A 16,441-nucleotide genomic window follows, 5' to 3' on the forward strand; every position below is an offset into this window, starting at 1 on the left:
AGGATTGACTGTACACGACCCAATCTTCACCCCCCCCCCCCCCCCCCCCCCGTCATCAGCAGTCTTGGAAAGAACACCACCTTTGTTGTTGTGGCACAAAAATGCATTTTCATATTGAGTATAATATAAACAGTATGCCTATGAACAATAGTGTTTGGTTTTGGCTAAACACGACCAAAACTTGGTCACGCTGATGAAATTATTATTCGTTGGTCAGACCTAAACCAAAAAGGTAGTACTATAAATTATTCAGAAACGTATTTAATACAATACGGTAACACCTGACCTGGTGCTTGTAAAACTTATAGTGTAGACTCGAGACTTTAACAGAGTCTGAAACAATAACGTCATGGCACTGCCCGTATCGTTCGTATAACAAATATCGTATTTTCGCCATATTTGGCTTAAAAATTGCCCAAAATAGGAATTTTGTTTTAAATGGGGTCAATAAGACTGCAAAGTTTGGAATTAGCACCACGTTTTACATAAAGTAAACTTGTCATATATTCCTTACCTAAAATTCTGATTAAAGCCACCTACCTCTTAGACTATATACTAATTAACGATATAGTGTTGTTTCGCAGCAAATACGCACTCTGCGATGGCAGATTTAGGTGTGCGTCTTCCTAGCATAATATTGGGCAGGACGTAGCCCAGTGGTAAAGCGTTCGCTTGATGCGCGGTCGGTCTAGGATCGATCACCGTCGGTGGACCCATTGGACTATTTCTCGTTTCAGCCACTGCTCCACAACTGGTGTAATAAAGGAAGTGGTATGTTCTATCCTTTCTGTGGGATGGTGCATATAAAATATCCCTTGGTGCTAATCGAAAAGAGTTGCCCATGAACTGACGACCGCGGGTTTCATAACAATCTGCATTATTCTTGGCTTCTACGTAGTCTGTCAGCGGGCCCATTGGGCTATTTCTCGTTCCAGGCAGTGCACCACGACTGGTATATCAAAGACCATGCTGTGTGTTATCCTGGCTGTGGGATGGTGCATATAAAAGATCACTTGCTGCTAATCGAAAAGAGTAGCCTATGAAGTTGCGACAGCAGGTTTCCTTTCTCAATATCTATGTGTTCCTTAACCATATGTCTGACGCCATATAACCGTAAATAAAATGTGTTCAGTGCGTCGTTAAATAAAACATTTCCTTCCTTCCTAGCATAATATGTTTAGAACAATGTAATAAATGAATGAATGAATGAATGAGTGTTTAACGACACACCAGCACCAAATTACACACCGGTTATTGCTATATGCAAATATCAATTACATTAAGAAAACACATGTATATAATTATGTAAAACCACAGTTGCAAAGAGCCGTGGGGAAACGTATAATAAGAAACAAATATTAAGGTAAGTATATTTCAAAAGTTTGTACAGTAAGTGTTTTAAAAATAGCCTACTGTAAAAAAGTAGTTTTAATTTTAGAATTTTATCAAATAAAAAAAGGTACCGTGACTGTAGAAGTTTAACAATTCACTTCCAACAGATAAAGGTTATGTTAAAAAATAAAAGAATTCACAGAACACATTAAACATCAATATGCTGTACCTGTATATAATAATTTAAATTTAAAATCGATTCCAATAGAAGATATACAATTTATAATAAATGATTAGCTGTTTTTGGAAACATTACTGATGAAAATAAGGGGCAAGACAATAGCTTTGTATTCGTTTAAAATGAAAACAAATAATGAAGTAGAAAAAATACTGTGCGCTGAAATTAAAACATGAACCAACAGAACTAAGAAAAGAAAAATTGACAGGTAGTTATATCAAATCAAAGGCAAAATGTATAGTAGAAGGGGAAACACCATGAAAGTTCTTTTGTAATTTATAATCTAGAAATTACTTTAATAAACTAAAATCAACTGTAAGGTTAGATAATGGAGAGGTAATCGACGACCAACAAAAATATTAAAAGAAACCAAATCGTTTTACCAAAGCTTTATTCCGCACCTGGTGGGCAAAATAATGATAATCTAATGAACAAAATTGGTAATTATAAATTTAATAAATTAAGTTATGAAGAAGCAGAAGAATTAGAAGGAGAAATAAAATATTCTGAAGTATTAACTTTTTCAAAAGGGAATGACAAATGACAAAAGTCCTGGGTCTGATGGTTTTTCAATTTTGTTTTGATCGACATTGGATATTTCATAGTTAGATCCATTAATCATAGCTATTCTGTCAAAGAAATGTCTCATGTTCAAAAGGTAGGCATACTTAATTGCATTTTATCTGTGAGATGGTGCATATAAAAGATCCCTTGCTACTAATCGAAAAGAGTAGCCCATGAAGTGGCGACAGCGGGTTTCCTCTCTTAATATCTGTGTGGTCCTCAACCATATAACCGTACATAAAATGTGTTGAGTGCGTCGTTAAATAAAACATTTCCTTCCTTCTTGAAAGCAGCCTTGGCTGAAAATCTGCCTTTATATTGCTCTAAATGCCAACCTGGCAGTAAAGTGTCACGATACACCGATGCATCGATTCATCACGATGCTACTGCAGACGATACGATACAAGATACCTTTGCTTGTGTATCGATTCCTAATTTCATCATGTATCGATTCCTATATTAGTTCGATATTCATTTACCAATGCCCATATGTATGTATAGTATGTATTTATTGACACGTTATTTACCCATATGCACTGGTATGTACTTATTGACACGTTATTTACCCATATGTACTGGTATTGACACGTTATTTCCTTCATAAAAAAGAAGAGAAAAAAGACAGTAGACAGAATATGTGCCTGCTTATGTCAATATATCTATGATGTTGTATTTCTACATTAAAAGTGTTTTTAATTAGTGTTTTACTTTTATCAGGTTTATTTCTTATTTTTTTATATCTCTGGAAGGTAAACATCTTGAAATAATTCGAAATTTGCAATGTAAAATTATCAATTAAATTTTAATAAAAATTCAATTGTGCGAAACTTCCAAATCTCTCTCTCTCTCTCTCTCTCTCTCTCTCTCTCTCTCTCTCTCTCTCTCTCTCTCTCTCTCTCTCTCTCTCTCACACACACACACACACACAACATATCTGTTTTGTGAGTTGAAACAGAATGTCGCCTGATTGTCAATGGCATTTTCTTCATTTCAACTGATTTTCGTGCTTACACCCAATTAAGGTTCAAGCACGCTGTCCTGGATACACTCAGACCTCAGCTATCTAGGCTGTCTGTCCAGGACAGTGAGTTAATTGTTAATTGGTTAGTGGTAGACAGAGAGGGTAGTACATACCACGGTCGTGGTGCACTAGCTGGAACGAGAAATAGCCCAATGGGCCCACCGACGGGGATCGATCCCAGACTGACCGCGCATCGATCGGACGCTTTACCACTGGGCTATTTCCCGCCCCATGTTTGGTGGAGTTCAATCATCTCAAAGAAACTAGAAAAGAAATGTGATCGAATCATTTCTACGTGATACTGACTTTTATTCTAAATTTAATTTGACCCATCTGTGATATTTGTATTTTTGCACAATTCTTCACTCTGTGTTTTTATTTGAATATTTATACTGATGTTTATCATGACATTATTTTTGCATTTACCATAGTTTTGACACCCAACAGCCGATGTATTTTTCGTGCTGGGGTGTCGTTAAACATTCATTCATTCATTCATTTAGAGCCAGATGTAGTACTATTGATTGTAGATTTATATATATGCAATAAACACAAAGATTCGAAGTGAAAAACAATACTTATTCTGTGCATTCATTGATTTTAGCAAGACCATTGTGTTCCAGTATCTAGTGTACTGTGTCTTCATTACATTGTGTTTCAGTATCTATTATCTAGTGTCTTCAGTCCATTGTGTTTCAGTATCTAGTGTACAGTGTCTTCAGTCCCTTGTATTTCAGTATCTAGTGTACAGTATCTTCAGTCCCTTGTGTTTCAGTATCTAGTGTAAAGTGAATTCAGTTATTTGTTTTTCAGTATCTAGTGTATATTGTCTTCAGTCCCTTGTATTTCAGTATATAGTGTACAGTGTTTTCAATTCTTTTTTTCAGTAGTGTTTTCTGTTCCTTGTGTTCTCAGTATCTATTGTGCAGTGTCTTCTGTTCTTTGTGTTTCAGTATCTATTGTACAATGTCTTCAGTTCTTTGTATTTCAGTATCTATTGTACAGTGTTTTCAGTTCCTTGCGTTTCAGTATCTAGTGTACATTGTCTTCTGGGCAGCTTCTGTCTCTTCTGTTTGCTTTGCAGACATTTCCTTTAGTGTAACCTTCACCTTAGCCCAGTCCCTCTGTCTAGAATTCCTTCTGCCCAAAACATCTATAATAAATAATAAAATATGACATGCTATGTTTCTTTTTACCTTTGTGCTTATTTTTGTCTTTAAAAAACAAAGAGATTAATGCAAGTCATGAAGAGATATATCTGAGATGAACACATTTTACACAGTAGGAAAAAAGTTTCTTTTAGAAAGAAAAATATTATACGTCTGTTCTTCTAGAAAGTAAATATATATATTTATTATATAAGATTTAGTGAAATATCTTAAAATATCAGTGAAATAAATGTGTTATCAGTCTCTCAGTGATGATAACACATTTTAGGGTGAAAATGTCACTATTTCACTCTAAAATGTGTTATGGTCACTGTAAAAAGTGTTATCTTCACTGTAAGGAAGCCGGAAATATTTTGCTGCAGGCATTTTAAAAATAAAGGTAAATTGCCAAAATGTATATAATAAATAGAAATGTTCATGCTTGTTGTCAATATGATGTATATCTCACCACGTGCAGTTTGCAATCGTATCAACAATCGTCGCGCATTTATTTTAAGGTCAGGCGGACTTATAGTTGATTGTAGTATCCACTCATTAAAATAAAATCCAATGAATATACATACATAACTAATACAATTTTACTGAGCCACTCTATTCCGAGTTATAAGAGACCAATCTTAGAAAAAAACACATACAGATCCATGAATCGATAAATGCATGTTTTATGTTGTTTAAGAAACACCCTCGCAGACCTGTGTTTCGATAAATGCATGCTTTATATCGTTCAGAAACACCCTCGCAAACCTGTGATTCGATTAGAGCATGTTTTATATCGGTACGAAACACCCTCGCCGATCCGTGATTCGATAAGTGTATGCTTTATATCGGCAAGAAACACCCTCGCCGATCCGTGATTCGATAAGTGTATGCTTTATATCGGTAAGAAACACCCTCGCCGATCCGTGATTCGATAAGTGTATGCTTTATATCGGTAAGAAACACCCTCGCAGATAAGTGATTCGATAAATGCATATTTTATATCGTTAAGAAACACCCTCGCCGATCCGTGATTCGATAAACGTATGTTTTTTGTATCGTTATGAAACACCCACGTAGATCCGTAGATCCGTGTACACCCTCTCGCACTACACGCCAAGACAAAAACTGCATTAATTAGGCTAATGCCATAATGTGAATTGTATTCGAAATTTTGATATACTTACCTGTGACATTAATCTTATTGACAGAACTTTACACAGCATTTTAATTTAACTTTTGAATTTGTATTATTATGTTCACTATCAACTTGTAGGTTTTCCTCTGAAGACCATGAACCAGCATTATCAAATATTTCTCATCTCACAATTAACTAATGGACATGCTCTAGTGGTGTCGTTAAACAAAACAAACTTTATTTACCAGGATACGAGTCGTACTGTTCCTGATCGGCCATTTCGTGCAGGTCTTCCACTGTCATCATGTTACCTGCATAACCTAGATCAATTAGAAATATATATATTATAGTCTTCCACTGCCATCATGTTACCTGCATAACCTAGATCAATTAGAAATATCTATATTATAGTCTCCCACTGGCATCATGTTACCTGCATAACCTAGATCAATTAGAAATATCTATTATAGTCTCCCACTGCCATCATGTTACCTGCATAACCTAGATCAATTAGAAATATCTATATTATAGTCTCCCACTGTCATCATGTTACCTGCATAACCTAGATCAATTACAAATATCTATCATAGTCTCCCACTGCCATCATGTTACCTGCATAACATAGATCAATTAGAAATATCTATATTATAGTCTTCCACAGTCATCATGTTACCTGCATAACCTAGATCAATTAGAAATATCTATATTATAGTCTCCCACTGGCATCATGTTACCTGCATAACCTAGATCAATTAGAAATATCTATTATAGTCTCCCACTGCCATCATGTTACCTGCATAACCTAGATCAATTAGAAATATCTATATTATAGTCTCCCACTGGCATCATGTTACCTGCATAACCTAGATCAATTACAAATATCTATTATAGTCTCCCACTGCCATCATGTTACCTGCATAACATAGATCAATTAGAAATATCTATATTATAGTCTTCCACTGTCATCATGTTACCTGCATAACTGAGATCAATTAGAAATATCTATATTATAGTCTTCCACAGTCATCATGTTACCTGCATAACCTAGATCAATTAGAAATATTTATATTATAGTCTTCAACAGTCATCACGTTACCTGCATAACCTAGATCAAGTAAAAATATATATCTATAACTTAGTCTTCCACAGTCATCATGTTACCTGCATAACCAACATCAATTAGAAATATCTATATTATCGTCTTCCACTATCAACATGCTACCTGTGTAACCGAGATCAATTAGAAATATCTATATTATAGTCTTCCACTGCCATCATGTTACCTGCATAACCTAGATCAAATAGAAATATGTATATTATAGTCTTCCACAGTCATCATATTACCTGCATAACCTAGACCAATTAGAAATATCTATATTATAGTCTTCCACAGTCATCATGTTACATGCATAACTTAGATCAATTAGAAATATATATATTATCGTCTTCCAGTCATCATGTTACCTGCATAACCTAGATCAATTAGAAATATATATATTATGGTCTTCCACTGTCATCATGTTACCTGCATAACCTAGATCAATTAGAAATATATATATTATGGTCTTCCACTGTCATCATGTTACCTGCATAACCTAGATCAATTAGAAATATCTATATTATAGTCTTCCACTGCCATCATGTTACCTACATAACCTAGATCAATTAGAAATATCTATATTATAGTCTTCCACAGTCATCATGTTACCTGCATAACCTAGATCAATTAGAAATATCTATATTATAGTCTCCCACTGGCATCATGTTACCTGCATAACCTAGATCAATTACAAATATCTATTATAGTCTCCCACTGCCATCATGTTACCTGCATAACATAGATCAATTAGAAATATCTATATTATAGTCTTCCACTGTCATCATGTTACCTGCATAACTGAGATCAATTAGAAATATCTATATTATAGTCTTCCACAGTCATCATGTTACCTGCATAACCTAGATCAATTAGAAATATTTATATTATAGTCTTCAACAGTCATCACGTTACCTGCATAACCTAGATCAAGTAAAAATATATATCTATAACTTAGTCTTCCACAGTCATCATGTTACCTGCATAACCTAGATCAATTAGAAATATCTATATTATCGTCTTCCACTGTCAACATGCTACCTGTGTAACCGAGATCAATTAGAAATATCTATATTATAGTCTTCCACTGCCATCATGTTACCTGCATAACCTAGATCAAATAGAAATATGTATATTATAGTCTTCCACTGCCATCATGTTACCTGCATAACCTAGATCAATTAGAAATATCTATATTATAGTCTTCCACTGCCATCATGTTACCTGCATAACCTAGATCAAATAGAAATATGTATATTATAGTCTTCCACAGTCATCATATTACCTGCATAACCTAGACCAATTAGAAATATCTATATTATAGTCTTCCACAGTCATCATGTTACCTGCATAACTTAGATCAATTAGAAATATATATATTATCGTCTTCCAGTCATCATGTTACCTGCATAACCTAGATCAATTAGAAATATATATATTATGGTCTTCCACTGTCATCATGTTACCTGCATAACCTAGATCAATTAGAAATATCTATATTATGGTTTTCCACTGTCATCATGTTACCTACATAACCTAGACCAATTAGAAATATCTATATTATAGTCTTCCACTGCCATCATGTTACCTACATAACCTAGATCAATTAGAAATATCTATATTATAGTCTTCCACAGTCATCATGTTACCTGCATAACCTAGATCAATTAGAAATATCTATATTATAGTCTTCCACAGTCATCATGTTACCTGCATAACCTAGACCAATTAGAAATATCTATATTATAGTCTTCCACAGTAAATGTTAATATCAATTACAAACCTCCACAATTGATTGTCACAGGAAATACTAACATCAATTACAAAACTCCACAATTGATTGTCACAGGAAATGCTAACATCAATTACAAAACTCCACAATTGATTGTAACACGTAATACTAACATCAATTACAAAACTCCACAATTGATTGTCACAGGTAATACTAACATCAATTACAAAACTCCACAATTGATTGTCACAGGAAATGTTAACATCAATTACAAACCTCCACAATTGATTGTCACAGGAAATGTTAACACCAATTACAAAACTCCAAAATTGATTGTCAAGGAAATTACAAATTACAAAACTCCACAATTGATTGTCACACGAAATTGATTGTCATAGGAAATGCTAACATCAATTACAAAAAATGCTCCACAATTGATTGTCACACCAATTACAAACCTCCACGATTGTGATAGGAAATGTAACATCAAACAAACCTCCACAATTGATTGTCACAGGAAATACTAACATCAATTACAAAACTCCACAATTGATTGTCACAGGAAATACTAACATCAATTACAAAACTCCACAGTTGATTGTCACAGGAAATACTAACTAATTACAAACACCAATTACAAAGAAAATACTAACATCCACAAATTGATTGTCATGGAAATACTAACATCAGTCAAAACTCCACAATTGATTGTTACAGGTAAAATGTTAACACCAATTAACATTGATTGTCAATTACAAACAATTACTCCACAATTGATTGTCACAGGAAATGCTAACATCAATTACAAAACTCCACAATTGATTGTAACACGTAATACTAACATCAATTACAAAACTCCACAATTGATTGTCACAGGTATACTAACATCAATTACAAAACTCCACAATTGATTGTCACAGGAAATGTTAACATCAATTACAAACCTCCACAATTGATTGTCACAGGAAATGTTACTAACATCAATTACAAATTACTCCACAATTGATTGTCACAGGAAATTACTAACATCAATTACAAACCTCCACTCCACAACATTGATTGTCACAGGAAATGTTAACACCAATTACAAACCTCCACGATTGTGATAGGAACAATTACAAACCTCCACGATAACATCAATTACAAACCTCCACAATTGATTGTCACAGGAAATACTAACATCAATTACAAAACTCCACAATTGATTGTCACAGGAAATACTAACATCAATTACAAAACTCCACAGTTGATTGTCACAGAAAATACTAACATCAATTACAAAACTCCACAATTGATTGTCATAGGAAATACTAACATCAGTTACAAAACTCCACAATTGATTGTTACAGGTAAAATGTTAACACCAATTACAAAACTCCACAATTGATTGTCACAGGTAATACTAACATCAATTACAAAACTCCACAATTGATTGTCACAGGTAAAATGTTAACATCAATTACAAACCTCCACAATTGATTGTCACACGTAATACTAACATCAATTACAAAACTCCACAATTGATTGTCACAGGTAATACTAACATCAATTACAAAACTCCACAATTGATTGTCACAGGAAATGTTAACATCAATTACAAACCTCCACAATTGATTGTCACAGGAAATGTTAACACCAATTACAAAACTCCACAATTGATTGTCATAGGAAATGCTAACATCAATTACAAAACTCCACAATTGATTGTCACACGAAATGTTAACACCAATTACAAACCTCCACAATTGATTGTCATAGGAAATACTAACACCAATTACAAACCTCCACAACTGACTGTCATAGAAAATGCTAACATCAATTACAAAACTCCACAATTGATTATCACAGGAAATACTAACATCAATTACAAACCTCCACAACTGACTGTCATAGGAAATACTAACATCAATTACAAACCTCCACAACTGACTGTCATAGGAAATGCTAACACCAATTACAAACCTCCACAACTGACTGTCATAGAAAATGCTAACATCAATTACAAAACTCCACAATTGATTGTCACAGGAAATACTAACATCAATTACAAACCTCCACAACTGACTGTCATAGAAAATGCTAACATTAATTACAAAACTCCACAATTGATTGTCACAGGAAATACTAACATCAATTACAAAACTCCACAATTGATTGTCACACATAATACTAACATCAATTACAAAACTCCACAATTGATTGTCACACGTAATACTAACATCAATTACAAAACTCCACAATTGATTGTCACAGGTAAAAATGTTAACATCAATTACAAACCTCCACAATTGATTGTCACAGGAAATATTAACATCAATTACAAAACTCCACAATTGATTGTCACAGGAAATACTAACATCAATTACAAAACTCCACAGTTGATTGTCACAGGAAATACTAACATCAATTACAAAACTCCACAATTGATTGTCACAGGTAAAAATGTTAACACCAATTACAAAACTCCACAATTGATAGTCATAGGAAATACTAACATCAATTACAAACCTCCACAATTGATTGTCACAGGAAATGTTAACATCAATTACAAAACTCCACAATTGATTGTCATAGGAAATGTTAACATCAATTACAAAACTCCACAACTGACTGTCATAGAAAATGCTAACATCAATTACAAAACTCCAAAATTGATTGTCACAGGAAATGGTAACACCAATTACAAACCTCCACGATTGTGATAGGAAATGCTAACATCAATTACAAACCTCCACAATTGATTGTCACAGGAAATACTAACATCAATTACAAAACTCCACAATTGATTGTCACAGGAAATACTAACATCAATTACAAAACTCCACAGTTGATTGTCACAGGAAATACTAACATCAATTACAAAACTCCACAATTGATTGTCACAGGTAAAAATGTTAACATCAATTACAAAACTCCACAATTGATAGTCATAGGAAATACTAACATCAATTACAAACCTCCACAATTGATTGTCACAGGAAATGTTAACATCAATTACAAAACTCCACAATTGATTGTCACAGGAAATGTTAACACCAATTACAAACCTCCACAATTGATTGTCTCAGGAAATACTAACATCAATTACAAACCTCCACAATTGATTGTCACAGGTAATACTAGCATCAATTACAAAACTCCACAACTGACTGTCATAGAAAATGCTAACATTAATTACAAAACTCCACAATTGATTGTCACAGGTAAAAATGTTAAATGTAGTTTGAATTATGGAAGTGATGTAACTATGCTGGGGTTTGGGTTTGTTTCTATGTGTACGTAAAGAAAACAAACAAATATTGAATACATATGAAATGTAAAAATAGTGTTTTGTCGTCTTTCCTGACCAGTGTCCAAGTAATTAAAATCCTTCTTATGTTCAAAGAATTATAACTGATTGTGCGGTGATGTTTCAGTGATCGACTGCAATCGATAATATATCAGTTTGTTTCTACCAATGTAATGATCGATGACAAAATCATAATGGATTGTGTAAGAAAATGATAAGTGATATTGCTTCTGCAGTTTAAATGATGAAATTGATGTAAATATGTTGAGTTTTGTGTTCGCGTCCATCTGTATGTTGTGACACACTGGGCTGTCTGATAGAATATATTACACAAGAACACTACCACTGGTCTGTCTGATACAATATAATACACAAGAATACTAACACCGGGTTGTCTGATACAATATAGTACGCACGGACACTACAACTGAGCTGTCTAATACAATATAATACACAACGACACTACCACTGGGCTGTCTGATACAATATAATACACAGAAATACTACCACCGGGCTGTCTGATACAATATAATACACAAGGACACTACCACTGGGCTGCCTAATACAATATAATACACAAGGACACTACCACTGGGTTGTCTGATACAATATGATACACAAGAATACTACCACCGGGCTGTCTGATACAATATAATACACACAGACACTACCATTGGGCTGTCTGATACAATATAATACACAAGAACACTACCACTGGGCTGTCTGATACAATATATTACACAAGGACACTACCACTGGTCTGTCTGATACAATATAATACACAAGAATACTAACACCGGGTTGTCTGATACAATATAGTACACACAGACACTACCACTGAGCTGTCTAATAGAATATAATACACAACGACACTACCACTGGGCTGTCTGATACAATATAATACACAGGAATACTACCATCGGGCTGTCTGATACAATATAATACACAGGAATACTACCATCGGGCTGTCTGATACAATATAATACACAAGGACACTACCACTGGGCTGTCTGATACAATATGATACACAAGAATACTACCACCGGGCTGTCTGATACAATATAATACACACAGACACTACCATTGGGCTGTCTGATACAATATAATACACATGGTCACTACCACCGGGCTGTCTGATGCAAGAGAATACACAAGAACACTACCACTGGGCTGTCTGATACAATATAATACACAGGGACACTACCACCGGGCTGTCTGATACAATATAATACACAAGAATACTACCACTGGGCTGTCTGATACAATATAATACACAAGAATACTACCACTGGGCTGTCTGATACAATATAATACACAGGGACACTACCACCGGGCTGTCTGATACAATATAATACACAGAAACACTACCACCGGGCTGTCTGATACAATATAATACACAAGAATACTACCACTGGGCTGTCTGATACAATATAATACACAAGGACACTACCACTGGGCTGTCTGATACAATATAATACACAAGAACACTACCACTGGGCTGTCTGATACAATATAATACACAGGGACACTACCACCGGGCTGTCTGATACAATATAATACACAAGAATACTACCACTGGGCTGTCTGATACAATGTAATACGCAGGGACACTACCACCGGGCTGTCTGATACAATATAATACACAGAAACACTACCACCAGGCTGTCTGATACAATATAATACACAAGAATACTACCACCGGGCTGTCTGATACAATATAATACACAAGAATACTACCACTGGGCTGTCTGATACAATATAATACACAATAACACTACCACTGGGCTGTCTGATACATTATAATACACAAGAACACTGCCACTGAGCTGTCTGATACAATATAATACACAAGAACACTACCACTGGGCTGTCTGATACAATATAATACACAAGAACACTACCACTGGGCTGTCTGATACAATATAATACACAAGGACACTACCACTGGACTGTCTGATATGATATAATACACAAGGACACTACCACGGGGCCGTCTGATACAATATAATACACAGGGACACTACCACGGGACTGTCTGATACAATATAATACACACGAATACTACCACTGGGCTGTCTGATACAATATAATACACAAGGACACTACCACTGGGCTGTCTGATACAATATAATACACAAGAACACTACCACTGGGTTGTCTGATACAATATAATACACAGGGACACTACCACCGGGCTGTCTGATACAATATAATACACAAGAATACTACCACTGGGCTGTCTGATACAATGTAATACGCAGGGACACTACCACCGGGCTGTCTGATACAATATAATACACAGAAACACTACCACCGGGCTGTCTGATACAATATAATACACAAGAATACTACCACCGGGCTGTCTGATACAATATAATACACAAGAATACTACCACTGGGCTGTCTGATACAATATAATACACAATAACACTACCACTGGGCTGTCTGATACATTATAATACACAAGAACACTGCCACTGAGCTGTCTGATACAATATAATACACAAGAACACTACCACTGGGCTGTCTGATACAATATAATACACAAGAACACTACCACTGGGCTGTCTGATACAATATAATACACAAGGACACTACCACTGGACTGTCTGATATGATATAATACACAAGGACGCTACCACGGGGCCGTCTGATACAATATAATACACAGGGACACTACCACGGGACTGTCTGATACAATATAATACACACGAATACTACCACTGGGCTGTCTGATGCAAGAGGATACACAAGAACACTACCACTGGGCTGTCTGATACAATATAATACACATGGACACTACCACCGGGCTGTCTGATACAATATAATACACAAGAATACTACCACTGGGCTGTCTGATACAATATAATACACAAGAATACTACCACCGGGCTGTCTGATACAATATAATACACAGGGACACTACCACCGGGCTGTCTGATACAATATAATACACAGAAACACTACCACCGGGCTGTCTGGATACAATATAATGCACAAGAATACTACCACCGGGCTGTCTGATACAATGTATTTCACAAGAACACTACCACCGGGCTGTCTGATGCAAGAGAATACACAAGAACACTACCACCGGGCTGTCTGATACAATATAATACACAATAATACTACCACTGAACTGTCTGATACAATATAATACACAAGGACACTACCACTGGGCTGTCTGATACAATATAATACACAAGTACACTACCACTGGGCTGTCTGATACAATGTAATATACAATAATACTACCACTGGGCTGTCTGATACAATATAATACACAGGGTCACTACCACTGGGCTGCCTGATACAATATAATACACAAGAATACTACCACCGGGCTGTCTGATACAATATAATACACAGGGACACTACCACCGGGCTGTCTGATACAATATAATACACAGGGACACTACCACTGGGCTGTCTGATACAATATAATACACCGGGTCACTACCACTGGGCTGCCTGATACAATATAATACAGAAGAATACTACCACCGGGCTGTCTGATACAATATAATACACAGGGACACTACCACCGGGCTGTCTGATACAATATAGTACACAGGGACACTACCACTGGGCTGTCTGATACAATGTAATACACAGGGACACTACCACCGGGCTGTCTGATACAATATAGTACACAGGGACACTACCACTGGGCTGTCTGATACAATATAATACACAGGGACACTACCACCGGGCTGTCTGATACAATATAATACACAGGGACACTACCACTGGGCTGTCTGATACAATATAATACACCAGGATACTACCACCGGGCTGTCTGATACAATATAATACACAAGAACACTACCACTGGGCTGTCTGATACAATATAATACACAGGGACACTACCACCGGGCTGTCTGATACAATATAGTACTCATGGACACTACCACTGGGCTGTCTGATACAATATAGTACACAGGGACACTACCACTGGGCTGTCTGATACAATATAGTACACAGGGACACTACCACTGGGCTGTCTGATACAACATAATACACAGGGACACTACCACCGGGCTGTCTGATACAATATAGTACACAGGGACACTACCACTGGGCTGTCTGATACAACATAATACACAGGGACAGCACCACTGGGTTGTCTGATACAATATAATATACAGGGACACTACCATTGGGCTGTCTGATACAATATGATACACAAGAACGTGTCTGATACAATATGATACACAAGAACACTACCACTCGGCTGTCTATTCCAGCTGTAGTCCATGTGAGTTGACACGCTCTCTCCTTGTCGTCTCAGCATCTCTCTGAGTTTCCTCGGGGAGTCCTTGGCGTTCAGGTGGTCTCTGTGGTCGGTCTTTGACCAGCTGTTACGGTGATGCTGAAATCAGAGGTAAGGAAAAGTTAAAGTTTGTTTTGTTTAAGGACAACATTAGAGGCGGGAGATAGCTCTGTGGTAAAGTGCTGGCCAGAAGAGTGGTCGGCTTAGGACGGATTCTAGTATGTTGACACTTTGGGCTATTTCTCTTTCCAGCCAGTGCACCACGACTGGTGTATCAACGGCCGTGATATGTGCTATCCTGTCTCTTGTGTGGTGCATGTGGAAGATTGCTTGCTACTAATGGAAACATGTAGAGGGTTTCCTATATGTCAAAATGACCAAATACCAAACTCAATCTACTCTAGTGGTGTCGTAAATGTCTTAACTACACCGCCAGATTTTATTGATGTATTAATCATGTGCTATTGGATGTCAAACATTAACTCATGTTTTACCTGTAATCTTGAGAAAAACAAAATGTGTCCATTACTAGCATGAGATCTTTTATGTGCATTTTGTTCAGTTGTTTTCCACAAAGGTTTACATTACTGATAGATTGAAAATTGGAGTCGCC

At 35.9% G+C, this 16,441-nt stretch overlaps 1 protein-coding gene across 1 annotated transcript in view; it reads right to left on the minus strand.

Moving 5' to 3' along the window:
- Positions 1 to 3,717: 3,717 nt before the first annotated feature.
- The window catches only part of LOC121377864, a 15,220-nt gene continuing 2,496 nt past the window's right edge, over positions 3,718 to 16,441 (minus strand). Inside the window, exons 2-4 of the mRNA XM_041505963.1 lie at positions 15,783 to 15,927; positions 5,684 to 5,758; positions 3,718 to 4,308 (exon numbers count right to left, since the gene is read on the minus strand). Coding sequence (XP_041361897.1) covers positions 4,181 to 4,308; positions 5,684 to 5,758; positions 15,783 to 15,927 — 348 coding nt within the window. The 3' untranslated portion in view covers positions 3,718 to 4,180. The remainder of the gene's footprint in view (positions 4,309 to 5,683; positions 5,759 to 15,782; positions 15,928 to 16,441) is intronic.

Source organism: Gigantopelta aegis, chromosome 7 (assembly GCF_016097555.1).
Source record: "Gigantopelta aegis isolate Gae_Host chromosome 7, Gae_host_genome, whole genome shotgun sequence".
Lineage (NCBI taxonomy): Eukaryota > Metazoa > Mollusca > Gastropoda > Neomphalida > Peltospiridae > Gigantopelta > Gigantopelta aegis.